At 40.5% G+C, this 27,782-nt stretch overlaps 1 protein-coding gene across 4 annotated transcripts in view; it reads left to right on the top strand.

Annotated features, from left to right (window-relative positions):
- vti1a (vesicle transport through interaction with t-SNAREs 1A) overlaps positions 1–27,782 on the top strand; it is a 151,960-nt gene that overhangs the window by 15,225 nt on the left and 108,953 nt on the right. For 2 of the 4 annotated variants that reach the window (XM_033611243.2, XM_033611246.2), the window contains exons 4-6: positions 11,352–11,429; positions 16,872–16,892; positions 25,727–25,811. In XM_033611243.2, the coding sequence (XP_033467134.1) occupies positions 11,352–11,429; positions 16,872–16,892; positions 25,727–25,811 (184 nt within the window). The remainder of the gene's footprint in view (positions 1–11,351; positions 11,430–16,871; positions 16,893–25,726; positions 25,812–27,782) is intronic. The other 2 variants (XM_033611244.2, XM_033611247.2) reach the window with 1 other exon arrangement.

The raw sequence follows: 27,782 nt of genomic DNA, 5'->3' as shown, positions 1-27,782 counted from the left end.
ATAATTATGTTGAGATTTAGGTTTTGATGGGAGATTTTAGAACTGCTGTACTTCCCACACTCGAACCACACTAGTAGTGATAAATAAATTAGCATTGTTGTAATCCATCTTGAAGGGTTCTTGTTGTTTGCCCCCTGTCCTCGTTATGGTGACTCCTGCATGCAGACAACATGACAGACCAACATTAGTTGGATGTTAGACACTTTAAATCGCCTTAGGTTGCCTCTGCTTACTTGTTCTTATTAAACACAGAGGAGTGAAGGCAGATTGACTCTTTTCATGGTTTGTTGCTTAACAACCCATCAATGACACCAAAGTCTAATCACTCATAACCAGTTTTAAAAGGACTCCCCCAACTGACAGGGATTTTTCCTGTATATTTTCTCTGAGTGCAGATTTAAGATGTAAACAAATAGATCTTCTTCTCTACTTATGAATTACGTCTTTCATTCGGAAGTTGTTGTGCACAGTGTGTCTTCCTCGAGCCCTTTGTGGATTTGTGGTGTTGGAGGCTTTTCCATGTCCTCTTTATGGACACGAAGATGGGATTCATTTGCGGATTAGCCTTTTTGTCACTCATGTTGAATCCATTTTTCGTGGGTTTGATGGTGTAGCGGCAACAGTGGGTCAAATCTGGGTTGAAGGACAGTGTCACAATAAGGACAAAAGGATGTGTTGTCCAGAAGTGCCATATTCATATTTTCTGAAGTAACTGAAGAAAACACAAAATATCACCAATTGCAACAGTTTTATTTAAAATGTAGGCATCATGTCTTACATGTGTATTGACATGACATTGATACCTAGCAGCCACACTAAAATGGGCTGGTTCATTCCTTACTAATCATTAATAAGTAAGTAGTAATCATTCTGGCCCCATATGGAAGTTTTACTGATGATTGATTGATACGTTTTAAAGTTGAAAATGCCCCTTTGGACAAGGTATGGGTGGTCACTCCATGACTTGAATTGCATGACAGTGCTGTTAATCACATTGATGGCAGTTAAGCATCCATAGGGAATTTGACTTCAACTCAGTTTTCCACTGCTACTATAATAACCCTTATTCACAAAATTAGCGCATATTTGCACGTTATTTAAACGCAGGAAAACTTATTAAAAATAGGTAATTTACTCCTTCCCCATTGCCAGTTGTTCTGCAACAGACACGTGTAACATCCTGTTTTTTGTTGTTGTTTTTTTTTACTGTGTCACGTTCAATATTACGAATGTACTGGAAAACAGGGGTAGTAAATAGTAAAAAGCTGCGTGGAGGCCAGTGGAAATGTTACGGTGGTTACTTCTTTTACATATCTGTTATTTATTCCGTCTCTTTTTCAAACTCCGACTGTGCCGACTATTTTTGAATTTGTGGTGGCGCGTCATTGGATCGCACCTGAGAAGGGGAAAATTGAAGTGTCCACCCGAGTGTCATGTTTCCATTGCTGCCAGTCGGCGCTGGAGCTGATAAATACCCGTGACTGCTGCAGAGGTTTTTGTCCCAGGAAAGAAAGCTGATTGTAACCTTTCCCACTGAAGACAAAAACCAGGTGTTAATGGGTGTTTGTGGGTTTTTCATCCAGGGGTAGAGGCTTAATAGTGTATTCTAAAGTCGACAAGTTAGTAGGAATGCATGATAATATCGGCACATCATCATTATCGGCAGATAAAGGCTTCATGGATCAATGTTGGCATCAGCCTGAATTGAACATTTCTGTCCATATGGCAGGAGGGTAACATGACACTCATATTAGGCGACTTTAATTAGTCACAATAGGTCAGATTTGCCCTGGTTGTGGCTATTGTCAGGTTTGTCTCAGGGAGAGTATCATTCAAGCCTGTTAAAGTATCATGAATTTTACAGTTTTGTTTTAAAATATTACATTTGATACATACAGCATGTTTTACACACAATTTAAGTTGAAGTAGTTTTCTTATTTTGCGCATTAAATGTCCACATTTTGAAAAGCATCGTATTTTATGTTTGCATCTGCCAGTGGGCCATCACAATAAGAGTGGGCATAATAAGATGTAAAGTCCATTACAGGAAGGACTTGATATTAATATGTGCATTTATCGGTACTGGCAATTGGCCAAAATATCGGCAAATCAGATATTAGCAAAACTCCAATATCAGGCATCCCGACAGTACTTACTAGCGCTGTTAATGGCCACTAGCAGAATTGTAGAGACAAAACTAAAACCATGATGGAAAAGGAGCAAGTCTTCACACTGGTGCCTTATTTTGACCAGACCTGATATTGAAGTTGAAGGAAGTGCAAGTGCAAAAATATCACAAATAAAAAAAATGTTTGCCGACCATTTCTTATGAATATCACAAGTGTTGAGCTAAGTGTGACAGGCAGAGAAGTGGGAATACATTTTGGGGACATTTGCTTTACTGTCATCCTTATTATGAGTTTTGTGGTCATTAACAAGATGAGTTCTTGTCAGTAGTCGACTCGCAGAAATCCCATAGCCTGTAATTTGTAAGCAGATCACCCCCGACTCCCTCTCCATCTCTTTATGTTAACACTTGTCTGTATGGACGGGTGTATCTGCATTATGCCTGGAGCACAGGTTTTTTGTTTGGCAGTGTGCAAATTCGGCCGTTATCCTTCCACGCGATCATTTCCTCTCTCGCTTATCTCTCCTGGCCCCTCCAAAGTCGCCGTAGTTCCACACACACTGACAGCGATCAGTATAGCTTTCAGACGCTTGTCTGGCTGAGTCTGCCATGAAGCGAAGGCCCTCCCAGGTCCCCTCGCTGTCCTCGGGGCTTGTGTGATTGAGTGACTGGAGTGAGTGGGGGCCAAAGATAATAAGGGGGAAAATATAAAGACATGGGGCGATGATATGATAACACCCCCCCCCCCCGCTCCCTCTTTTTTACTCCCCTTTCCACCTCCCCTTCACTTTTCCTTCTGTTGTTCTTTCTGTCCTACCCCCGATTTCCTTGCACCGAGCCTGTCCCACGCAGTAGTGTAAACCAGAAGTGACATGTGACACCCACTCCCCAGTGATGTGCTGACAAGCGTGTACTAGAATAGGTGACACTGTTTTTCTTTTTTTGCCAGACTGGCTTAAGTATGGTGAAGGGATTCATGAAGTATTTATGAAATATATTATGAATCATTGGGTCTGTGTTTTTCCTCTGTATTTTAGGCAGTGGCATTTGCTTTTTAATAAGTAAGCCTCAGAGCAGGCAAGAGTGAGGAATGGGGTAAATAGAGGAAGAACTCTTTACATTGCATCTTTCCTGGCATTTTATTTATAGTTAAAGCTCCATGTTTACAAATGTTTTAACCCCTGCTTGCACCCCCTTCACACACACACACGCAGACACACAATTAAACTTAGTTTCTTCCTCTCATCCTAAGTGTTTCTAATGAGGGAGTGTGCCAGAAAGAAAGGGAAAGTGTTTTTTTTTGCTCTCAGCGACCAACAATTTTGCCTTTTCTCTGGTGTTTTTTGAAGCCTGCAGTGGAATCTGGCTGTGGCCTTGATCAGAATTACATTGTGGAAGATGAATTAGGGTTTCTTTTTCAATTATCCCAGAGGTTGGCCACCATTAGAGCATCAGCCTGCTCCTGCAGTGAGACTAAACTCTTTAGTTTTGTTCCCATCATTACCATAGGGCTCTTGTTTGTTCTGCGTTGTCAAACTTTTTGTACGTTTCTGCCTTTGTACATTTTTATTTCAGAAATGATCTGTTTCACACGACACATTCTCTGCTTTAAGTGCTCGTATCAAATGGCCAAAAATTCCCAGTAGGAAGAAAAAAAAATCTGTTGCCCATTAAAAAAAAAACAATCAAATTATAACATAGCTCATTAAATTAACGTTATTTATGTAGTTTTGCTTTGCAGTGGTCCTTTTTATATTTTCTGCCACTTTTTTCTTTTGAAGAATGAACCGCAGATGATTGTTTTAGTGAATTATTCAACTCGACTATTTATTCCTGGGTTAAACATGTTCTTCTCTGTATACTTTAGTTTATTAAATCTGCTTAAGAGGTGTAAGCATGTCTCCTCTGTAGCCCTCACTCGGCTATTTCTCATAATTTTTTTTGAACTGCTGTTGTAAATTCCAGTACAAAACCTGCAGACTCCCAGGAAACTGGTAAGTGTATTGGGAAGTTCAGGAGGGCACATGTTGGAAGGGCTTTGGAAGGGGGCCTTACTGGCCTCATCAGCATTTGAATGTGCTCTGGCTACTGAAATAACAAAGTATACATAAATATATAGAGATAATGATCTGGCTAAGTCCCTATATGTGCTGCTGTATTCTTATGCTAATGAGCAAGCTATTCAGCACCAACAATGGTCACATTACAAGAAAAGGCAAAGCAGTGAAGGAGATAGTCTTCTGTGCGTGTCCACTGACGGACGTGCACACGCACATGCTCAGCAGGCCCGACTCCTCTCCCTTTGTGTCTAGGTTTTTTTTTTTTTTTTATTACATTTTTCAATTTTAGATAACACTCCAAGAATAGACATCAAACAAAAATGAATCATAAATCGAGGTCAGGAGTGAACCTCTTTCCAAAGCAGAGAAAGGGTTAAAAGTGAAGGTATTTCTTTCTTTAAAAAAGATGGGAAGACTGATAGGAGAGGAGCTCTTCTCAGCAGAGGGTTCAGTGAACCATATGTAGGTAGCCACAGGCTAATGGGCCGGTTGGTCCCTGGCTTGCCAGGTATCCTGCATTGCACATCTCCTAACACCCCCCCTCCTCCTCCACACACACTTTCTCTCTCCTCGTCATCCTCCAACACCCACCTCTCCCACCCCTCCCACCTTCACTCTGTGAAAATCCCTCCTCCACTTTCCTCTAATCTCACCTTTTTCTCTGGTGCTGACCCGGGGAGGCCCACTTTATTCCCCACTGCACGCCAGAAGCCAGCGTTGTGATCGGAGCCTGAGCCCCTGTGCTGGTTCCCCCTCTCCTCTCCTCTCTCCTTGCCCTGGCTGCCCGCCTCCCCGACGGCTCTGCTCTATTGATTTACTCCTCCAACCAATGCTGTCTGTCTCTGTTTTGCACCACCAGCACCTCGGTCCCTCATCTCTATAACCCTCCCTCTTTCCCCATTTTTCTCTTTCCCTCTCTTGCTCCCTTCTTTCTTTCACACTTTCTTTCCGTCTTTCTTTCTGTCCCCTCCTTGGGCTAAGGGAGAAAACCTGACAGAAGACGAGAGAAGGAGGGAAAGGGAGATGGAAGGACGGGGGTGTGGGAGGGGAAACGGGGCCTTTGATTTTTCATTAGAAGCGCCTCCATATTTTAATATTGGGTTTAATCGGGCCCTCATGCCTTAAAGAAATAACCATTGAGAGATGATCCCTCGGCCTTCAAAAAGTATATGGCGCTTCTTCAATCAAAGCCCTCCTCGAATTTGCTCTTTTGTTTGGAGTTCACTTGCAAACCCCCCCACCCTCCTCTCTTCTCTTGCCGCCTCTCGGCCTCTCGCTTTGTGGGTACAGTCGTTAGGCTTATTGACTGATCTCGGCTGTACTTAGCAATAGAAATGACTTTGACAGGGAAATACACCACTGGTATCACAGAGGTACAAGCATGAAAGGCCTCTATCAGAATAGTGTACTCTTTCACCAGCGAACGGCGAGGTATTTCCCCCCAGAGATAAAATCCTGTTTACTTGCGGTGTAATATAAAAGAATTTCATAGGTTCAGTGATGAAATGTGAAAGTAGGAATTTGCATTTTTTATTGAACTGAACTAATAAGAGAAGTTTTTTTCACAGTTGTCTCTGACCGTTTTTAGCGATCTTTTTGAAGCCGACACTCTCCGTCACCCTCAAAACCGTCTCCTCACCTCATACCTGTTTAGATATGTCGCAGGCTCATTTATTACCTCGCCTCGGTTGATCATTCACCTTTATTTGTGTTTTCGACAACAGCTTCCCTGAGACTCCTTCAGGTTCTCCACGGAAGTGGAACACAATGCCGTGTGCGTGGAAGCCACCAAAGCACCAACCTGTGAGCTAATGAGAGGCCCCATGCTGTTATCTAAGGCTCAGGCTTCTCTACCACTGCTGCACTTCTATTAGGGGAAAGAACACACACCGGGCTACCGTTCACATATGTCGCACGCGTACGTTCTCTAAAGGAGGTTTCCCCGGGTTGCAAAGGCTCGCAGAAGCCTCCGTCGTTCATACAGTGGCTCTAGTGCACGCGTGTGCACACTCACACAAACACACACACGCACAGTCAGAAGTGGAGGATTCAATGGCACCAAAGACCACAATAAAACAAAGGCACAAATGACACCCTCCTGTGACAATCCCAATTGCAGCTACTCGCCTTTGTCTGATAATATATCAAATGCATTAAAAAGGAGCACTTACTTAATTGAACAACCTCTCCCAATTTGTTTGTGTTAAAGGAGTAAGGAAAGACACTAGACAACAATTTGTGCGTGTGTGTGTGTTTTCCTTTGTGCTGTGTGTGTGTATGTGTGTATGTGTGTGTGTGTGTGTGTGTGTGTGTGTGTGTGTGTGTTAAACCCCTGCCAAGCAGAGATGCATTATTTAAGATGCTGTTGTGATACTTGTGCCTGCTTAAAGGTCTCAGCTTCCTTTTAACGCCATGCCGCATCGGTCCACCTCTGCCCCCACTTGTGGGAGGGGAACCAGAGTGGGACCTGCTGGTACTGGTCCACATATCACCTGGGAAAATATCACAGCAGGGGGAGGAAAGGAAGTGTTATGAATAACCTTTGAGTTTAGCACACATTCTTATCAACATAAAGACATTTTATTAGCTCACTTTATTTTGTGTTTGTCAGATTTTACAAGACAGTTAAGGATATTAAACTCATGGGGAAAAAAAAGTTAAGTCGCGTATTTGTGCGCATTGTATGCCCTCCTGAAAGTTATTTTTAAAATGGTGGTTTTGATACGTTTCCACATTCACAGAGCAGCTTTAACTGTGAGGAAAATAAAAGGTTGAATGCCAGTTTCAGACCAGCACGTGGAGCTGGACATAAGTGTTATTGGGTCTAAATTTGGAAATGCCCGGCCGCTCTCCTACTGGTGAAAAAGCCTGTAATGGAACATAGTATCGTAAATTGAATATGGTTAATTACTCTTCATGCTATGTCACCAGCCGTGTGTGCAGGGCGAAAAGGAAAAGCTCGGGAAAGTGGAGGGAAAAAGCGTCTGCAGAGGAACTTCAGGGCCCCTCATTACACTCTGCCCCTGGGTATTTTTACGCCTTTTATTTCCCATCTAATGAACTGTTTACATTTTTCAGCTTTCCAGGCACCACAATTATTTGCGCTTGTCCTTGTGTCACTCGTTGCACTGGGCAAAAAGCAAGGAGGAGAGTTGGAGGGCACTGAAATGTGTATATAAATCTCGTTGTATTTGATTTTAATTATTGGATTTTTTTTTCTGCAGATAGGGAACTTTTCTCTTACATTACAAAGATTGTTGACTGCTTGAAATTAGAAAAGGTCATTGTTTTGCAATCATCAATACGTTTTCTGTAAACAGATGTTTTTCAAGATTTGCTTTCTTCTTTCTGGTTGATGGGGGAACTTAAAAATCATCATGTTAATTTAGGCAATATATCCCCCATGCATGCCCATATACTAGAAAGAAATCGCACACAAAGGAGGGATCCATATATTTGCTATAATTAAATAAATATCATTTGCTGCTCAGAGGATTATGCCAAACTGATTAGCATATCTGATATGAATTGTTATGCATGCATATGTAATTACATTTTGATGGGTAAAGAAGAGTAGTGTTTTTTTTCCTCCGTCTGCTATCCATGTCAACAGAGGTAAAACGTGTGTTTTTGACAGGACACCAGCACCTCCATCGCTGCATTTGACGGGATGTGTAGAGTTTTAAAGGCAGGCCACTTTGCATAAAGTTAAGATGTACCTTTGTACTTTTCTTGTGTGCTTCCGGGAATAGAAGCAAATTCTCACCCAAGATTAAAAAAGTGACAAAAGACAGACCTTTCAAAAGGATTAAAAAAAGCTCCTTTTTTTTCTCTTTTCTGAGCAATAAGGTATCTTCTAAAAGCGCTCATTCTTTTTTAGATTACAAAGCCTGATTAGCTGGTTTCGTCTTAAGATGTGGAGCTCAGTCTTTACATACTGTAGCTAGAATGAGAGAGTTTCAGTGCATTTTCCTTATAGAATAGAAGATTCTTTACTCCAGGTATCTGATATCTGCTTTCCTGACCTCAGAGTCATCCTGTTGTCACTTAGCAATTTTTTTTTTTTTGCTTAACACCCCTAACTTATAATCAAAATCTGCTCCTGTATTAAGCAGTCAATATTGCACAGCTGTTTCACATCAAATGGGAAGGCAGTAATCATTCAGGAATCTGTTGTTTTCCTGAGGGGGAATCCAAAAACCGGAGTGTATACTGTAGGTACAGGGGAAGTAGCGGCACACTTTCATTTCAATGACACTTTCCATTCTTTATACTTCCCTTTGTTATCTACACTGTTCTCATTGCAGAAACGCTTCATACATTCATCTGTAACAGACAGCTATTTAGAAATACCAAAAAATTTCCTGCATATGGTTTGAAGGCGACGTAAGCCTTAACATTCAAATCAATGCTTCTCCCAGGCTTCCTCGTCTCAATTACTGGTGAAGTCGTCTTTCCCCCTAAGTTGCGCTGCAGCTCTTTAAGATGAAACTCGACTTAAATGGAATATGTGGGTGTTTTTTCCTGGCAACAAATATGTGTGTGTGTGTGTGCGCCTTGTGTACGAGTGTACATTGCTGTTTTCAAATTGATGCTTATTGTCTTTCTGGTTTCACTCAAATCTGAGTCTTTCTCATGTCCTGACAGCAACACAGTGACCACTTATTTACCCCTGCATGGAGGATGGGGCTTAAAAACACTGACAGTAGACTTGAAATTAAAATAAGCATAAAAGTAAGTTACATTTAGGGTGTCTGCGGGTTATAAAAAGTCTTAAATTCAGCCTTAATAGTCATTAAATAGTCTTAATTGTCATATCTAATTTGATTTATCCATCGTTTAATGTTGATGTTCAAATCCTTACACCCACAACTGAGGGTAATGCTGTCTTTTTACTTTACACTTGCACTTGTTGGCAAAATTTTGATTAACCTGCGTCACTCTAATAACCATATCCTTACATAAAACCTGCCTCTGTATGAGATTACATATGTACTTCTTACCTTTATACTCACCTGCAGTGCTTAAATGAGTGCTTAAATAAATTTGGTGTAAAAATTATCTTACAAAAGCCCTTAAAACGTATTAAAGTTTCTGATACCTGTAGACACACATTTTTAGATTATCTAATTTTAAAGAGACAAAATATGACCACTTTATATGTAAATATACATTTTCTACAGACATTTGAACAAAGAGGATGTTTCAGGAGAAACACTACACATGTTTACGTCATCTTTATTTGCCAAAGTGTCATATTCATGTTATTGATTTAAGTCAAAAGTGTCGAGGCAGCAAATTGACTTGATTAAAAAAAAATCAAGTATGATAAATTCATGGATTGCATGTCTGTTAATTTGCCTACTTTTTCTAGATCTTTTGAAATTTGCTGTGATTGAGTGTTGCAACAATTATCCCAAACTTAAGAGTTAATAATTGAACTTTAAGTGTTTTGCGGCACAATCGCAAAGCAATAGCAAAAACATCTTAAAGCACATTTTGACACAGTGCTCCTGTGTAATGTGTGTTTGGGGGGTAGGTGGGGGCAATGTTGTGTTTTATTTGAGTCCGTGCTGCCGATCTTCTCTTTTCCCCACAGTGGGCGTTCTGTGGTTAGCTTAGGTCCCTGTGGTTGAGTATTGTTTGGGTGCGCTCTTTATCTAATGGGTTTTGTGGTCCGGGTCAATCAAGCCCTCAGTCTAGTCAGTAATTACTCCAGAGAACCGTGGCCCTCACCATCACGATAATAACAGCCAAATCACATCAGCCATGACTTTCCACTCAGTGCTCCAGATTATGAGGAGAGACAAATAACAAAAAAAAAAATCAACTAGCTGGATTGTGATTGGTTCCAAAGTTATTTCAATCAAGGAACTTGATATCATCACTCGTGAGGTTAGAATTGGCTTTTTCAAGTTTGATTTGTGCTTCTCTTACGGAGGGTAGCATCAAAGTACTTTGTGCAATAGCTTCTTCAAACTTTTACTGATAATAGAAAGATAGTGGGGAAAGGATACTGTATTTGAGGAACAAAAAATGTCCCCACCAGGTAATTGGTGTTCCCTCACTGATTCCCTTACTTTGTTTTATTTATTTAGAGTCGAGAACTAAGTAAATATAGACAATAGAAAGAATTCGTGTTGAGAAAAAGTGATATTTTCATTCCTATGCTGGTGTTTGTCTTTGATTTTGCCCACCTCCTGCAGCCCACCTAGAAACCCTGTCAAGGCAGGGAGAGAAAGCGAAGGAGGCTTAGTAAACACTTTCTGTGTCTGCTGCTGGTGTGTATTTAGTTTAGAGGGCATGCCAAGAGGCTGTTTTTCCATGGGTCGGGCGTCTGTAAACAAGCGGTACAACGGCAGCCCACTCTTCGACAATCGGAGGTGGCACACTCTGAAGTGTGTATGAAATGTGTGTGTCTGAGTGTTTGTCTTTTTGGGTTTCTTTCTTTTTTTTTTTTTTGGACATGGCATTCCCTCTTATTCTAGCTCTATCTGGAGACAGAAAGAGAGAGAGTGAGAGAGGGTTTGTGTGTGTGTGTGCGTGTTAGAGAGAGGCAACCCCAAATCCGATGGGCCGCCAATGGGTGATGAATTATTCCCTGTCTGAGTCTCAGCATTGGTGTTATCACAGAGCCTGCCACTGCACTGGGATGACAGCGGTGACAGCCCCCAGAAAAGATTTAGCGCTGACAAGTGATACTTCCTCATAATACATCTCCCTGGCCCTCTCCCCTGTCCCCCTGTTCCACAATCTCTCCATGCACACAAGATGAGGTTTTTTATCCCTCAACTTATATTTGTTTAAGTGGGCAAGGTGGGGGGGCTCTTTGCCATCACTTCTTTGGCACAAGTGCACTAGGTACAGTAGATCACCTTGGAAGGGAGGCATGGGCACAAACCCAGACGTGCTTGTTTTCAGTACATGTGTTGTAGGGGGTACACACTCAGACTCACACTTGTTCACACAACCTGCATGTGTATGACTCAGTTTGTCACCAAGTTCCATTAGGGGGCTCTCGTGCTTAAGGAATGCCTGTTGTGTTTTTGCATCAACAACAGTACTAAGCCATATTTCCCCACTTGTTTTCTCTTTTTGCTCTCCCCTGTTTCCCCCTTCTCTTCTTCTTTTTGTCCTTCTTCCTCATCCTCCTCCCCCTGCAGAAAAGGTCACGTATTGCCTACAGTGATGAGGTGCGCAACGAGCTCCTGGGGGATGACGCCAGCTCCTCGGAGAACCAGGTGAGGTGCTAATCAGGGGGCCCGAGCGACACCAGTGTGGGTGGCTGACTGGCCCCAAGGGTGAGGAGGTGGGCCCCTCGTAGGGGCCATCGGGAGCTGAAACCGCGGTATTGTCACCAAGTCATGCGGAAGGAACACTGTTTAATGCAAAGCTGGGCTGCCAGTGAGTGGGCTCAGGGCATGGGACCAGTGTCTGGCCAAAGCCAGATTGTGATCGACACAACACACACACACACACACACACACACACACACACACATGCACACCTAAACACAGACACACAACCCAACACACATTTCAATCCAGAAACCCGGCCTCCCCACTCCAACCATCCCACAGCTGTTCTCCAGCCGGGTGTGGACTTAGGCCAATAATAGATCCTCCATCCTCCACTGAGGTCCGCACACATACGCAGACATACATGCACACGCAGAACTGCCAAATCTTGGTTTGCGGTCTTTCTTTAAACTCTAAGGGTGGTGAACCTGCACAATGCAGATACACAAAATTACTATGAAAGCAGCTTCTCATTTTGTTGACAACTGATATTAGAAAAAATCATTGAAATATTTTGGTGCAGCACTCAATACAAATTATCCTTTAGCCCTTTAAATGTTTTTATTTATAATTTAATATCAGCTCTTAATCAAAACTCTCAAATTCTATTTGACTTCTTTATGGTTTTGATCTATTATCTATCAGCATATTCACAATTGGTTTATTGTTTATTAAAGGACGATGACTGACGTTTTGTTTGAATATCAGTTCAGCCTGTTGAATTTGAGGGATATAAACAACAGATAAAGACCACATGAGCAATTCTCATTCATTGTCTGCAATGTCTACAAAAGATCCATTCACAGCAGTTGTGAAAGTGGCAACGTAGAAGAAAAACAATTATCTTGAATTGTGATCTTAATTGCCCAAAATATGCCACATGTTCTTTTAAACTTAAGTTGTTTTGAATAAATGTAGAGCTGCATCAAAAACAGTGATACATCAACGGATTCAGCGAGCAGCGTTTTAACATTTAAGACGCACTTACCTATTGCTCACCTGCACAGCTGCCACTCATACGCAGCCACTCTCAACTATGACCAAACGTCTTTTGACTAATTATATATTACCTTTACAATCGGCTGTCAACTTGCAGGGGTTACTGCGTCTCAAGGCACACACAATTACACACACTCGCTCGCATGCAAATAAATACTTTGCATTTGCACAATCAAAAAAAAAAAGAAAAAAAGACAAAGATGAATACTCAAATGCATATTTGCACATTTAGTCCCTCAGTGCTTTATATGAGTATATTTAGACGATTCACAGCTAAGCAAAGCTAAATAAAGTTGTCTTTTTTTTTTTTTTTTTTTTTGAACGTTTCCCTATTACCATTTCAATGATGACCCATGAACCACACATCTTAGAAACATATGTATCAAGAACCAAGATGTGTAATTGAAATGCATATTCTCGGCAAATTAGCGAGACACAAAAGTGACTCTGACATTTTCTGCAGAAGTTGGAAGGAGATTTGCTGTCAGAAATGTCACGTTTGAGACACTGAGGAGTTCTATCAAAATCCTGTCAAGGAAAAGCTGGAGAGGAAAAAAAAATATCACATTTGATTTCAAATCTTATTTCCCTTTCATTAAAAATGCATCTGAAAATATTTAAAAGAAATATTTATTAATGTAGAATTTGTAGAAAATTATTGAAAAAAATATATCAGTATAGAATCAATAGTATGAGTAATTATGTTGAATCTATATTTAAAATTTGGGGAATCACTGTTTTATTGTTGTATTTTTCATTGAAAACATTATAATTCTTGACAATAATTATCAAATTAATTCTATATTGTTTTATATCAAATTACTGTATTGCTAAATTATAAAAAAATTCAATATAAATAAGAAATATAAAATGTTTTGGTGATCCATGCATGCAGACATGTCAGGAAATTTAGAGGAAGCAGAATGTGACATTTAAATCTATGGACACTTCCACAACTTCATTCTTACAATCCTCACTTCACACATCAATATAATAATGCAAATTGTTAAATGCAAAATAATAATAATTAAATGAAATGAATGTGAAAATGTTTAACATATATTAACATTGAAACATAATCATTTTGGGGAATTTAGGCCAAACATAATGCCCTTAAAATATAAGCTATTGTAAGCTATTGTCTTCCTTTTATTTTATTTTCCCAGTTTCTTTTTTTTGCAAAAAGATATCAAAGACTCAAAACCTTAATATGTTTAAAACATACACCATCAATTATTAAATAGGAAAAAACACAGTAATAATTAGCAATAATAATGTCTGAAGTGAAACTTTAATAATTGTAATTATACAGTATATGTAAAACACACACACAAAGCCTCAGAGAGAGTTCACACTGGGGGCAAAAGCAAAGTAAATACATGATATACATTTTCCCTTTTTCCTCCCAGGTGCCGTATTTACCTCATTTTCATTTTAAAACTTGTGGAGATAATACTTGTCTTGGTCTTGCTGTGAGTGGAGTACTCGGAACTTCAGGGTTTTTTATCTAACGAGACGGCGGCGATAGGAGAGGGGAAAAGATGGTGGGGGCCGGGGCAAGTCGGTCAATTTAATTCCTGACGATCTGAAAGAGGTCAGGATCATTTCATATAGCCCTGGCTGAGCAGATCATTACCAGTCACAAATCTGTTGGTTACATGGCAAGGATTTATAGCTAAGTAAATAGGGAACCGTCATAAGTTCTGAAAATGGCGTATTGGCCCTGCGATAATGGCTAAAGGACGATTTAATAGAGTTCGGCATTTATTCGTTATCTGTATGCGGACAGAGACTGAATTGGCACTATCACTCGTTTTTTTTTTTTTTTTTTTTTTTTTAATAATGTGGTAGGCTACCATTGCACATTTCTTCTTTCTGTTTCCTCTGCATGCAACACACGCACAAATGTTGGTGCGCACACACACACACACACACACACACACACACACACACACACCAACACCACACACACACACGCAGAGACGCCACACACAAAGCAGCAAATGCACACACATTTTTCACACACGAACACTATACGGAATAGTTTCGATTTCAGTCACAGCAGAAGGCTTGGCCACAAGAGATTGTGCTGGTTTGAGCCGGCATGGACCAGATTTTACAGGCTACAAAGGAAGCAGATTACCACTTGTATCGAATTCCGTATTGGATAAAAAAAAATCTTTTGTTTGAAAAAAAAAAAAAAAAAAATTGCTGATTATCATAACAGAAAAATTGCAGCAGTGCAATTTTGAATACTGGCTGGCATCACAAAAACACAAGGCAAGGCGCTCATGCAGGAGTAATTATAACATTTACAATATTCCGTATTTACTGCTCTATATCTCTTGAGCAACGTGAGCGTCGTTGGCCGTACTAAAGAACGGATGCCAAAGAAAAATAAAGCTAAACAGGAAGAAACACAGCTCAACATGCCCCTCGTATAGTTTTAACAAATCCTCCACGAGGACTTGCAATCAGTCAGGCGGCACAAATGAGCTAGAACAAGTTTTGTTTGGTACCCATTGACTGATGGCTGAGCTGGGGTGAGGGATCGCAGGATCTGCTGGGGTTTTTTCAAGCCCCCAAATAAGCACATCCACAGTGTAGTTTTAAACTCTGGCCTCTTCAATAATGCATTCTTAGTGGGGAGTTGTTGCTCGAGTTAGAAAAGACAGTTTCCACTCTTAAGTGCGTCTTGTTGCCGCCGACGTTTTCAAGGGAAGGAGCTCTTTAGAAAAACATGCAATTATACTTGTTTACCTACCACATTACACATATCGACAATATTTTTTTATAGTTGTAATATTGTAGCGAAAGGTATTTTTTGATTGGTGGAAAAAACAAAAATGATGCAAGGACTATTTTTGAGGTGCTTCTAAAATTACAGGGGGAGTGCTGTGACAAAGATTGTAATGTGTGAAGTGGTTGATATTTTTGTTTGTGTTTTATATAGTATATGTTACCACACGACGCATTTCTTTGAGTGTGTTTACTAGTGGTGTAATAAAAATAGAGGAGACAGATGTGTGCAGCACAGTATTTTAGGATTTCAGTATAATAGGTGCAAATGTTAAGCGTATTTTCTTTGATTTATTCTGGTCATAGGAGCTGGTACAGTGAGCTGATGCTTCACTTTATTTTGAATTACTTCAACAAAAGGTGCAGTTTTCTGACCTTCTACTTTGCTTTTTCTTTTCACCTTAAAGTTAGCAATCAAGTTTGTAATTCAAGATCTAAAAACTCTGCTTTTATGTGGTGCAAAATTATTCCAGGCTCACAAAATTCAGAATAAGCAGCACAAGTAAAAGTGGCCCTGAGCCTCCCCGTTAGATCTAGTAACCTTTAATGTTGGCCAAGAAATGTGAATTTAAAAAGAAAAAAAAATCACCTCTAAAAGGTTTGCAAATCTAGAAATTTGTCCTCCTCCCCCCCCCCTCTTTTTTTCCTGCCAACCGTGTTGCATTCCCACGATAAGCCCCAGTCTTCTCTTTCCTTCTCCACAGCCCCTCACTTAAGAACAGGCCAGGGAAGCAACCTTTTAAATTGTGATTAGGCATAATTAATGGCAAATGGGATTATTTCCCTCCCTCAAATGTCTGATTCATTATCAGAGATGCAAGGTTTTCCAGGACAGGGAATAGGAATAGCATTTCTTATTTACTTCACTATAACTTTGCCATTCTCTTTCATCAAAAATGTATAGCTATGCTAAGATTCATTTTTCATGATCTGTGGCTGTCCCAATAATAAGCTGCACTGTATGTATATGCGCTGGTAGCCTCACATGGCTTTCCCCCCCTACATAATCTAAACAGCATGCACCTTTTACTAGAGATTCATAAGCTACATGAAATATTGACAGCATATCAGCATTGATAAACAGCACTACAAATGGCGTGGCTCAGCATTTCTCCGACTCGGCTCCAAAGGGCACACGTCTCTTTTTATCCTTTTCTGGATAATTCAGCAAAATGACAGATACAAAATATGTTTCCTCCACATTTTAAACCACAGACTATATTTTACTCACATTTTTCCCCTTTTCTCTTGCTATATCGACTTCTGTGATGTGACTTCCTTGATAATGTTAGTTGATATTGCGAGTGGAGTGATCCATTCCCTCTCTTTGTTTAATGTGACAGCGCCAGGACTTGATCTTTGTTTGTTCAAAAAAAGTCAGCCAGAGCGGCGTGTTTAGCTCCGTTTAATGTGTTTGTCTCGTGATTTCCAAATGCTAAACATGCACGCAGATAAATCGTCAAGGTTAATTCTGTACCGAGCCACATGACTGATCTTCCTCCTGCCATGTTTTCTGCTTGCTTTTTTATCTCTCCTTCACTCTCTCTATCTTTTCTCTCTTCTCCCTTTTTTGCTCTCACGACGCAGTTGATAAAGTTACGTGAAGAGGTAAGTGCTTCTCTGCTCCAACAGTTTCAATTCCGCTTTCCCATTGAAATTTCAATTTGCCCTCCTCTCTCCTGTAGAAAATTAAAATCAGCTCATTTGGACTTTTTTTTTTTTGGCATGTCTTGTTAAACAGCTTGCAAGCCAAGCCAAGATAATGAATTCACCAAAAGCCAGTCTCTCCAGTTACCTTAAATATCATAAAGAAACAATATTATTTCTCATACTCCTTTTTGAAGACAAACATTAGGCAGTAAAGGCTTCGAGTAGATTATTGGGCCAAACACTGATCAACATCTCAATTCCTAAAGGGATTTACAGCTTGTTTTAATGTCCCTCAACTTTCCTGGATTGGGCCACATCAGTTGCCCTCAGCCTTCGGTGATAAATTGGACTGAGGTTACCATTAATGATATGATACGTGTTAAAACACTTGTTGTTGTTTTGTCATTAACCACTGCATTACCATCACCACCATCGCCAAAGGTTACCGAACTCCATGCATGACTATTTATTCGTTACATGTTTTTCATTGTTCATATTCCATAATGTGAAATGTAAGGGACCATACACAGTGTGCAATGTAATGAAAATGTTTAAGTCTTTAAGCGTCAACTCAAGTGTTGGTGCTCAGCAACCATACAAAGACAATGACTATAAAGGACATTGAACTGTTTGTTGTCGTCTTTTGACTCGTACAAAAGAAAATTGTTGTTAGCTATTATGGTGACAAAACAAGCCAGTGGAGCTATAAAGTGTGTCACACTCTAGTTTGAGAACTCTGTGTTGGCCTTTTCCTTCACTTATTTTACCTATTAAACAGAAAAATACACTGCACACTGATCCAAGTTTCTCACTTTCATGAACTTAAGCTGTGTCTCATATCGCGTACTTCTGTACTTACACTTTTGAGTGCATAAATGCGTTCACACTGAGAAGTATGGGAAAAATGCACTGCACTATGAATACCCGGATGGTGCTCTCAAAACAGTCAAGAAGTTGTGTGGAACTATGGACACTTCTCGCCCTCAATGGTCACCATCTTGGCTACGTAGTGGAAGCCACTTTTCAAACTGGAAATTGCGGCCAAGGACTGTGTGACCGTGAACATCGCTGCATTGTACACACATGTTTTTTGCACTCAGCACCACTATACTGTTGTCGGGTATAAGCCAGCAGTATGTTTATTGTCTTAATTTAGCAGTCTGTAATGATTTGCTACCGTGAATGATAACGCGAATGCTAATGCTAGTTTGCTAACTAGCTAATTTGTGGTCGTCATTTCTGGTGAGTGCACAACGGCCGTGTTTGGTTTGAGACAACACTACCCTGTTCAAATTCGCGCACTACCCTAGTGAGTACATAGTGCACATAGTATACTAGAAGTGTACTAACGGAAGTATGTGATTTGAGACACATCATAAGACTAACGTTAGCTTAACTGCCTTGTTAACTCATTGAGAAACACACTTCATTCAGACTTTACAGGAACAGAATGAAACGTATCAGTACCATATTAATAAGGGTTGTCATCTAGTTAGTGAGTCCACTGTCCCAACAATTATCAACTCTGGTTTGGTCGAAATAAAACCTTAATTCTCAGAGTTAGGTGTGAAAAGATGCTGATCTGAACGCTGTTCATTCATGCGATCTCTGCCTCTCAGACGTCAATTGAGCAGCAGCTCTCACTTGTTCTTCCAAAGCAGCAACATGTTTCAACTGACATGCAATTAAAGGCAACAAAAGAAACCTGGAAATAAGAGTGACAGTATCATTTTAAAAATGTCAGACTACTTATTTGAAAAGGTATCCCTCCACTGCTTGCTTCATCATTACCGCAAAACCTAATAGGGTTGCGAAGGTAACAGCACACATAAGAATGAAAGCCGCTTGACCATACTGCTACATTGATTTGAATGGGAGTGTCTATTCTACTTTCACTCTATTTCTATGTCTAGAGACTTTAAATCGCTAACATTCTCATCATATGGACATGCAACACCTAAAATATTATTTTGGTTTAGCAGATAAAGTTAGCGACAAATCCCAGCCAGCAGAAACAAGAATCATAGTTAGCTTGTTGCATAGCTGAGTAGATCAAATGCCATCGTAAGGTTTTGTAAGTTAAAGAGGGAAAAGGCAGCCAAACAAATAGTCGGGTAAAAGGAGGTTTATTTACAATGAAAAATGTGCAAACAAGGACCACCAACTAAAAACAAGCTCCAAAAGGGAACCTAATCACCTATCAGGGGAAACCTGATTTGCATTAACCATTATTCTACTATTCATATAACTTTTTGTTAAACTTTCCTGTATCCAGTTCCCTTAGCAACAGTTGGCAGTTTTCTCTCTTTGAGGTATTAAACCAAAGGCACTGATGTTGGAATAAAATCATGGTTCCTTGAACTTTTATGTCATTGCAGTATCTGTATTAGCTGTAAGTCTAGTACGGAGCCTCTAATTGAGCTTCCTCGCTCATAATTAAATACAGATTAACTTTAAATTGACTTAATCTTTCAGTTAGAAAAGCTAATACTAACAAATGTAATATCGGACTGCTCTGACAACTCGTCTATTTGTTGTGCTTCTTTTAAAACTTCTACACCAGACAACATTCAGATAAGTGATGTGGCAAGCATGATAATTCAAATAAGCAGTCGAAAAAGGCCTGAGTGTTGATTTAGTTGTCAGAATAGGTGGTTTATTAAGTTAGATGGTGGTGTTTAAAAGCATGTAAACTGTAACATTGCAGAAGTGCAGCCTTTTAGATTTTAAAGTTTTTGCTCCTGCGCTGTCCAGCAATATTAGTCATATTTGTCCAATGTAACATATATGCTCTTTACAGTCTTAATATTTAGAGTTTATACACTGTACATATTTCAATAGATACTCATAAAGATCATGTTTTAGAGGAGGTGTATTTCCAATAAGTCGATTTAGTTGTTTTAGGTTACACTATATTGCTTGTCCTTTGAAGCATGACTGGACTTGTATTTACAGGTGTACTTACAGTATGTTGTTAAATGTGCCTTTGAGTGAGACTGTGTTCAAAAGGGTCTCTGCTGAGGCAGAGTAATTCAGTTCCTATCAAAGGCTCACCATTCACACCTATCCATAATTTAGAGCGCCAACCTGGCCCAGATGCCATGTTATCACGCTTTTTTCTTTTATTTAGCTCTACTTTTGTTTCCCCGTCTTCTTCCCACCTTTTTTGTGCATTTCCTCCTAGCCTGAGGGTCAGAAGACACCTCGAGTTACCTCACCTGTCTACCCCTCCTGGAATGGCCCGATCTGTGTAATCGGGCTTGATTCTGTGCCCTCTTCGCCATTGCACTCCTCCATTGCAGTCTTTTACCCTTCTGCTCCTCCTGCATTTGAATCAAAGGCTGGCACAGCTTATACACACTTAAGCCTTGCTTTAAAAAAAACTATACTTTTTTTTTTTCTTCAGCTGAAAAACATGTTTAAATATTTAGCACCCATATTCACAGCTGTTTGACACTTGTAATTCCTCGTCTTACAAGTCCCAAACAAACGGCACAGAAGATCACACAGTCAGTCTGAATCACAGCTGTCATCATTATTCACTTTGACTCTCCCCCACCCTTATTGAAATAATAAGGAAATCATCTGAACTTTGGAAAATGGTGATAGTAACCGCCTGTGTTTGATATTGAAAAAAGGCAGGAGAGCGAAAGAAGAGGGGAGAGATTTCTTTTGAGCTACAGCTGCATTGTTCTGGGGCTCCCTGTTAATAACTTACAACTGAAGAGTGTTTCTTGACGCAAAAAAGCACAACAAAAAAACACCATTTTTCGTGGTTCCTAAGAAGATCTTTGTTCAAAATGTAGGTGTCAGATGAAAAGGCATACATGCATAGGCAGAAATGGTGGTGGTGGTGGTGGTGGGGTGCACCGGTGCACTCAAAGATGCACAATGTTTATCACCATATATTGCATTTAAATCCTTTGCTTGAAGGCTCCATGAGACAATCAGATATGATTTGACGAACTCCTTTTCTTAAGTTGATTAACAGCAGATTTTAATTGCGAGCCTGTATATGAGCTGGAGTAGGTGTTAGTTCTGAGGATATCATGATGGTTATATCAGAACCACAGGGGTCAAGCCTTGATACATGACGTTGTAGCACAGTAGGGGCTGGCAGCCACTTTGCATTTTCTTCGACAAAAATGCTGACAAGGATGTCTTGGCTTTTGCTTGCTAACTGCAGAATAAAAACACAGTCGAGCACTGCGATTCACATTTTTGTGTTGTGATATTTGTATATTGGAACAAAATTGCTTTTCTGGAGAGCAATAGTCACCTCATTTTCGATGAAGTTTGTAGACGTAATCTCTATATCAGCCTCGACTGTGACTACGTACTCGTGTAGGATGTTTAGTTTTCATTGTACACGTTCCTTTTCATTATTTTCCGCAGTATCATCTTGCGTCCATTGCTGGGCTGTTTCATTATTAGGGCCATCACTGTGTGCCATTACTGGATTCTTAGTGGCTGAACTCTCACCCTTTCCTTCAGGTTCTGTCACCGTCAAACTCGGGGCGCATTATTCTAATGATCACACACACATATACACCGCCACTGCCACCACTACACCCCCCCCAGCACCCCCCACCTCACACACCCACCCACACTCACCCTCCCCTCCCCCCGGCCCTAAAAGAAGACAGAACGAGGGAGAGAAGAGAGAGAGAGAGAGAAATTCAGGAGGAGAAAGCTTTGAAGTGGCTTTCCATCGCAGTGAGTCTGCCGGCCGTCTCCCCGAGACGTGTCACCTTTGCCGAGAGGGAATAGGAAAATCACGTTTCGAATGGTAATGATAACATACTAATCACTTGAGCTCTTTGAAGAACCCGGGGAGTGCGCTACTCTGTCAGTATCCCTGGCTGCCTCATGCTCCCAGGCACACACAGGCACTGCAGCCATGGTCTAGGTGTATAAGCTTAAGCATTGCATGTCAATACGTCCCCTCTGATCCATAGGGGCTCATTATAGCCCAAGCTTGGTATCCATTTTCTCCCACGAGCACACTGCCACCATCTCTGCCGGTGCCACTACCACTTCCACACCCATGTAACCCCTCCCCGAACCCCCCCCCCCCGTCTACCACACCCTTCACCAAAAAGCACACCACACCTTGCATCCCGTCCCACACACCGTCTCTTTGTCGCTTTCCTCCCACTGTCAGCCCATTTTACCACCCATCCACCCACCCGTTCTCCTATCCCTCCATCCTCCCCCTGCCCTCCCTTTAACTATTGAAAAGTATCTCTGCAATTTTAAATGACATCTGTCAGCGGCGTGAAGAAAAAGGAAGTGAGGGAAAGAAAAGAGTTCAGAGGGAGTTTTCTCCTCCCTGCTCTTTTCCCATCCCTCTTATTGTCAAACTTTGAAAAGTGTGTCGTTGACTTTTTTTTTTTTTTTCCCTCCACGTTTTTCATTTCCTCTGAGTGATTAGCTGGTACACATTTTGACAGCCTAACCAAAACTAGAGATTTCACTCTCTCCCCCCCGTCCCCTTCGCTCATGTGATGGGCATAAACCCTTGTCAGAGAGGCGGATGTCATTCGTCGGGTTGTTTTTGAGTGTCAGATATGTTGCATCTGATCAGTTTCTTAACATAGCATATTAGAAAGGCCATCAAAACCAACAACATTCGAGTAAACATTTAAACCTTCTGTGTGTGTGCTCTTTAAGATCCTCTCTTCTGAATTCAGTTTGGATTTAATGAAAGCTAGGGCGCTACACTGGACAATATGAAGCTGTATATGTTGTCTGAAGCTGTGTTTGTATGTTAGATAGGGGGTTGAAACTTTGCTCTGAACAACCACAGATTAACAACAGACTTTACTGAGATTACACCACACCTCTGCCTAATAAATAGATAGTATGATGGTATTGACTGTCTTATAAGTGTTTTATACAACATGTGGAACTCTACGTAGTCTAAATCCACCTAAGTGATTGGCAAATGGAACTTAGCTGTAATCAGCAGAATAACAATTTGGTCACTATTTAAAATCTCCTTGAAGCAACCACGACGATGAAATAGAATAATTGCATTGAAAAAACGACTTCAATATAATATCCAGGCATTATCTGAAACAAAGAAAGATCAAACAGATGCTTTCATGATTAACCCCCTTGTGATACAGTACACCAGAATCTTTTTAATGGGTGACGTAGTTTATTAGATCTTTGGAATCGTGTTTAAGACATAAAAAGGTCAGAAGCACAGACTCAAACTTAATGCGAACATTTTGGCAACAACCTTAAACACCATCCTTTTTGGAGAACACCTTACATGACCGTCCAAAACATAGACACAAGTGTGTGAAGTGGAATTTTGGCATTTTTAAATAGTTTATTGCAACCACAACTGAAGCAGCAGTCATAGTAAGGGAGCCTCTTTTGTACAATAAATTAAAGGTATACTGTGCAGGAATTTTTGGTGACTGTTTTTAAACAGTATCGCCAGCAAAATGATTCTAGATTCACTCGCTAGACTCATTCGCTATACGTCCATTTTGAAGCGCTGTTTCTGCATTGTTCATAGCTTCCTCTTGGAATGCCTACCACTTCCGGTCTGGCATCTGGTTGCTATGTTTATATAAAGTCCCAACTTTACTTACCGGCAGTAAGTGATGATTGAGGGGGATTACTTTTGTATGAGTCTATACATTGTTTTTTTTAAGAAAACCTTGCATTGTCTGGCTTTAAACAATGTAATGTTGAAAAGATCAATGTAGCTATTGCCGGGCGTATATCGTCTTTTTTTTAATCGTCATTGCGATGTCAACTTGTGCAATAAGCGCACTGCAAATAACTGCGATATTGCATCATATTAGGATTTTATGACATAGAAGAGAGTATCAATAGAAAACTGCGCTTTTAGATGCAACTGTCATTCTTTTTTTTAAGTTAGTGCCTTTTGTTTTCAGTTCACTGTTCAATAAAAGAATGTTAGAAATAATTTCCTTTCATTCTTTTTTTAATTCAACAAACAATTCCTCGAACTTTAGCAGTATATGGCAAGGTGCTCTGTTAATGCTTGCTTTTGGTGCTGTTGCCAGTGGTATTATAGTTGTCCTATCCTAATGGTTGCCGCAAGGTACATGATGAGCTAATAAAGGACTAAGACATCTACATCTATCAATTTAATTTATCCATCGTATACTGAAAGAAGGTGAATGGCATTTATATATCGTAATTTATTGCATGTAATATCATTATCGCAATATTTATCGTTACCGCATATCATTTATTTTCTTCATATCATGCAGCCCTATGAGGCATTCCCAACTAGAGATTTTTTACGTTTTTAAAAAATGGCTTCCAGCACTCAAGGACAAATTGACTAACTGTAGCTGTCAATTTAGATGGTGGTAGTGGAGGGAATTATGTTTAAACCAAATATGAAAGCATTCAAGACTTTATTAACCTCAACTAATCACTCACTACAGTCCATCCTGGAAGGTCTTTGTACAGGCAACATTCAGAATTGACGCAATTCAGGAAAATAAAACACGCACTGTACTGAATGTTAATAACTGTCAGGTGTAGATCGATATACGTAAATGTAGCATTGACTCCTTTTATCTGAATATAAGAACCAACTAATTCAAAACGTTGAAAAACCTGATCAAGTAAAAAATCATTAGCCTTTCCCCCTTTCCATAGAACTGCATGTTCCTTTTACATCCATTAATACATGGTGCAGGGATTGGATACGTGAACATAATGAAATGTCAACATAATGGTAGATTCCTACGTTGGAGACCCCCTACTGTAAGCTGGAACTCAAGGCCATCCGTCGGCAGATCAGATCTTTTCTCGCCTTGCTTGTCAGACATGAATTGTTCAACTGTGGAGAAGAAACCAAAACCACTGGTTCTCCTGGTATCTAAGGAACTGCTATCAATTGATATGTTTACACACAATATTAGAGCCCGAGCTGCACACCTTAATGCTCACAAGCATCCACTTTGAAAAAATGATCAAATTGCTTATTTAATTATTGATGGAACATAGTTTTTTTTTCTCTCTTGATATGCTCTCTTAGCTCCATACCTTCAATGGGCAGCCTTGTCAATTGTTGATAGCTGTGCGTAAACCAAGGGGAGGGATGCAGTAACTCATACATCATGGATTACTGTTTTGGTTCACTAATGTAGATAAACAAGAAGCAGAAAAGACGTTTAATGGTTTTGTTTAGGATTGATATTAAATCTCACGTCTGTATATTGATCTTTTTATTTACGTTACTGATACCAGTGGAGGATTATTGTTATTATTCAAGAAATCTTACACTTTATATGTTGTATCAGTCTTTACAATTAAAGGTGTAAATGTTGATTGTCTTAAATTTCTCCATCAGTTTGAAGCTGTCACCTGGACGGCTTCAAATTAGATTTTTATTGTATCTTAATTCGCTCCACCTCCCTGCCTTAACTTTCCCGCACGTGCAGCAGAAGGCTGCGCTGTGAAACAATACCAGAAGGCAACAAACCTCAAAGTAGTTCTTGTTTTTATGTCCAAGATGAGGCAGCAGCACCTCTTACATTGTCAGCCTCAACATGCATATGCTTGATATTCCATCAGCATATAACACATTGTCATCCATGAAGGTTATTGCCAACCTGGCTGTATTATGTTGTCGCTGTGGATGTGGTCTGTCTGTTTAGGTGACAGTGTTGATGTGTTTCTTTGAAATGGGTCCCAGCCCTCTCAATCAATTTTGTGTGTGTGTGTGTGTATGTGTTTGTTTCTCTGGCTTTATTTTTTTCTCTCTCTCCCTCTCTCCCTATTTGTTGCAGAGAGCGCATCTGTTGGACAACACAGAGAAGCTGGAAAGGTCATCACGGAGACTGGAGGCCGGCTACCAGATAGCAGTAGAAACTGGTACGCATTCTGTTTTGGATTGGGTTAGGAAGGAGTGGGGTGGTGTCGGGAGGGTGGAGGGGGGGCGTTCAAGATAGTGGTGAGGATGAGTGAGCGACAGCAAATTGTCTTGCTCATATGCGAGGTGGGTGGATATGTGTGTTTGTGTGTGTGTTTGGTGGGGTGTGTGTGTGTGTGTGTGTGTGTGTGGGGGGGGGTCGAAAAAAAAAACCTCTTTCCTTGACGCCTGATGACATTTTCGGGAGCACATCAAAGGCGAGCCAGGGAGGGAGAGAGAGGTGTACAGGCAACAGATCGAGCGCCGCTTCTCCTTGCTCTGCTCCCGAAGAAAATTCGTGCATCGCTACGGCTGTGTGTCTGTGTGTGTTGTGTGCATGCGTGTGTGTTGGTTGGATGGTGTTTTTTTTTTTTTTTTACACAAACAGACAGGGGGTCTATGAAAATAAACAACGTCAGCGTTCCTCCTGAAGTTCTTAATTCAGCAGTGCAGAAGGGAGGAAAAAAAACATAATATCACTTTCTAAATAAACCATCCTAAAAAAAAAAAAAAACAACACAAACTCCTTTTTTTCCTCATTATCAAGGATGGTTTTTATCTTAAAATAGGAAAAAAGCTCATTGGGATCTTAAATAGATTTAACCAGTTAGCATATTTTCTTTCTTCCTGTCTTCCTTCCTGACAGTCACCACATTATTGAGGCACAGTGTATTCCTCAGAGATGTATCAAAGCTCATTCTTGAAGTGTCAACCGGCTTTCTGTGGCTTCCGTTGTAGTTTTGAAAAAGTTTGTCAATTTACACTATAATCGCGGGGTGGCTGGCGTGTGCGACATCGACAGATTTAATAATTCAAGTCAAGGAAGGTTCGCACGCAGACCACCGGCTTTTGATGTTCTCTGTAACTTGCATTCACAAATTCACAAATACAATCTGCATTCTCTGCTTAAAAATGTTGATTCAAACGCCTCAGATGATGCGAGTTTCTTGACTGTGTTAAATTCTGCGACAGCCAACAGATTCTTAATTCTACCCAGTTGTGTCTTTCACTAAAGTGGCTGTTGTTTTTTTGTGTTGTGTTTTTTTTTTTTTGAGCCTCTCAGCTTGGTTGGTGTCAAAGAAGTGGGCCATGGCTTAACAGTGTTCAGTACCTCCTAGGCCCGGCAGTTTTCTCCTGCCGTAGTTGGCCACCTGCCCCTTGACCCTGAGTCACCAGTGGCTCTCTCATCCACCGTGTGTGCGGCTAGCTAAGAACAATGCTCGTTTATTCCGCCTTGGTCCTACACACTTGGCTTGGTCCACACCAGCTGGGGGTGTGTTTGTGGTTTGGTGGGGAAACTTCGCCCCTGCGTCTTTAATCCATGACCCCTTCCCTTCCTTTACTCTGCTGTCGATACCAACCCTCCGCTCAGATGCACAACCTGAAATGGCGATGTCTCTGGGTCAAACAGGGAATACATCTGCACAAAGAGTAGAGATACACAGGGAATATGCACTTCACCACCAGACTAATTACTGTATGTGCCAAGCTCTCAAATTCAACAAACACCACTGGGCACAAACATCAGGTAGCCATATTTATCCACTGGTTTATAAGATTTGACAGGGCTAGCCATCTGATCCCGAATTCAGTTTGCTCTTTAATTTGGTGTTGTTCACCCATCTCAAACTATATATTTACTCTTGTGGTAACTCTTGTGCGGCAAGTCACAACACTTCCCAGACATCTTCATGAAATCCTGCACTATTTAGATCACAGTCCTGCCACAGTTCTTGAGACACAGTACATTAAGCACTGGGATTTGTCTCTTTGCAAACTGCTTATTTTTATAGTCCAACAAAAGCTCCATTTATTGTAGTTCCTTCTGTTTCACATCAACAAACACAAAATAATAAAATAAAAGTGCACCGGGTTTTATTCATGCACCTTATGAAAATGGCATTTGCAGTTGTTGAGGAATAAGCTTTGAGTTT

Source organism: Epinephelus lanceolatus, chromosome 21 (assembly GCF_041903045.1).
Source record: "Epinephelus lanceolatus isolate andai-2023 chromosome 21, ASM4190304v1, whole genome shotgun sequence".
NCBI classification, from domain to species: domain Eukaryota; kingdom Metazoa; phylum Chordata; class Actinopteri; order Perciformes; family Serranidae; genus Epinephelus; species Epinephelus lanceolatus.
Note: the sequence above shows the minus strand (reverse complement) of the source record. Positions and strands in the feature narration are given on the sequence as shown.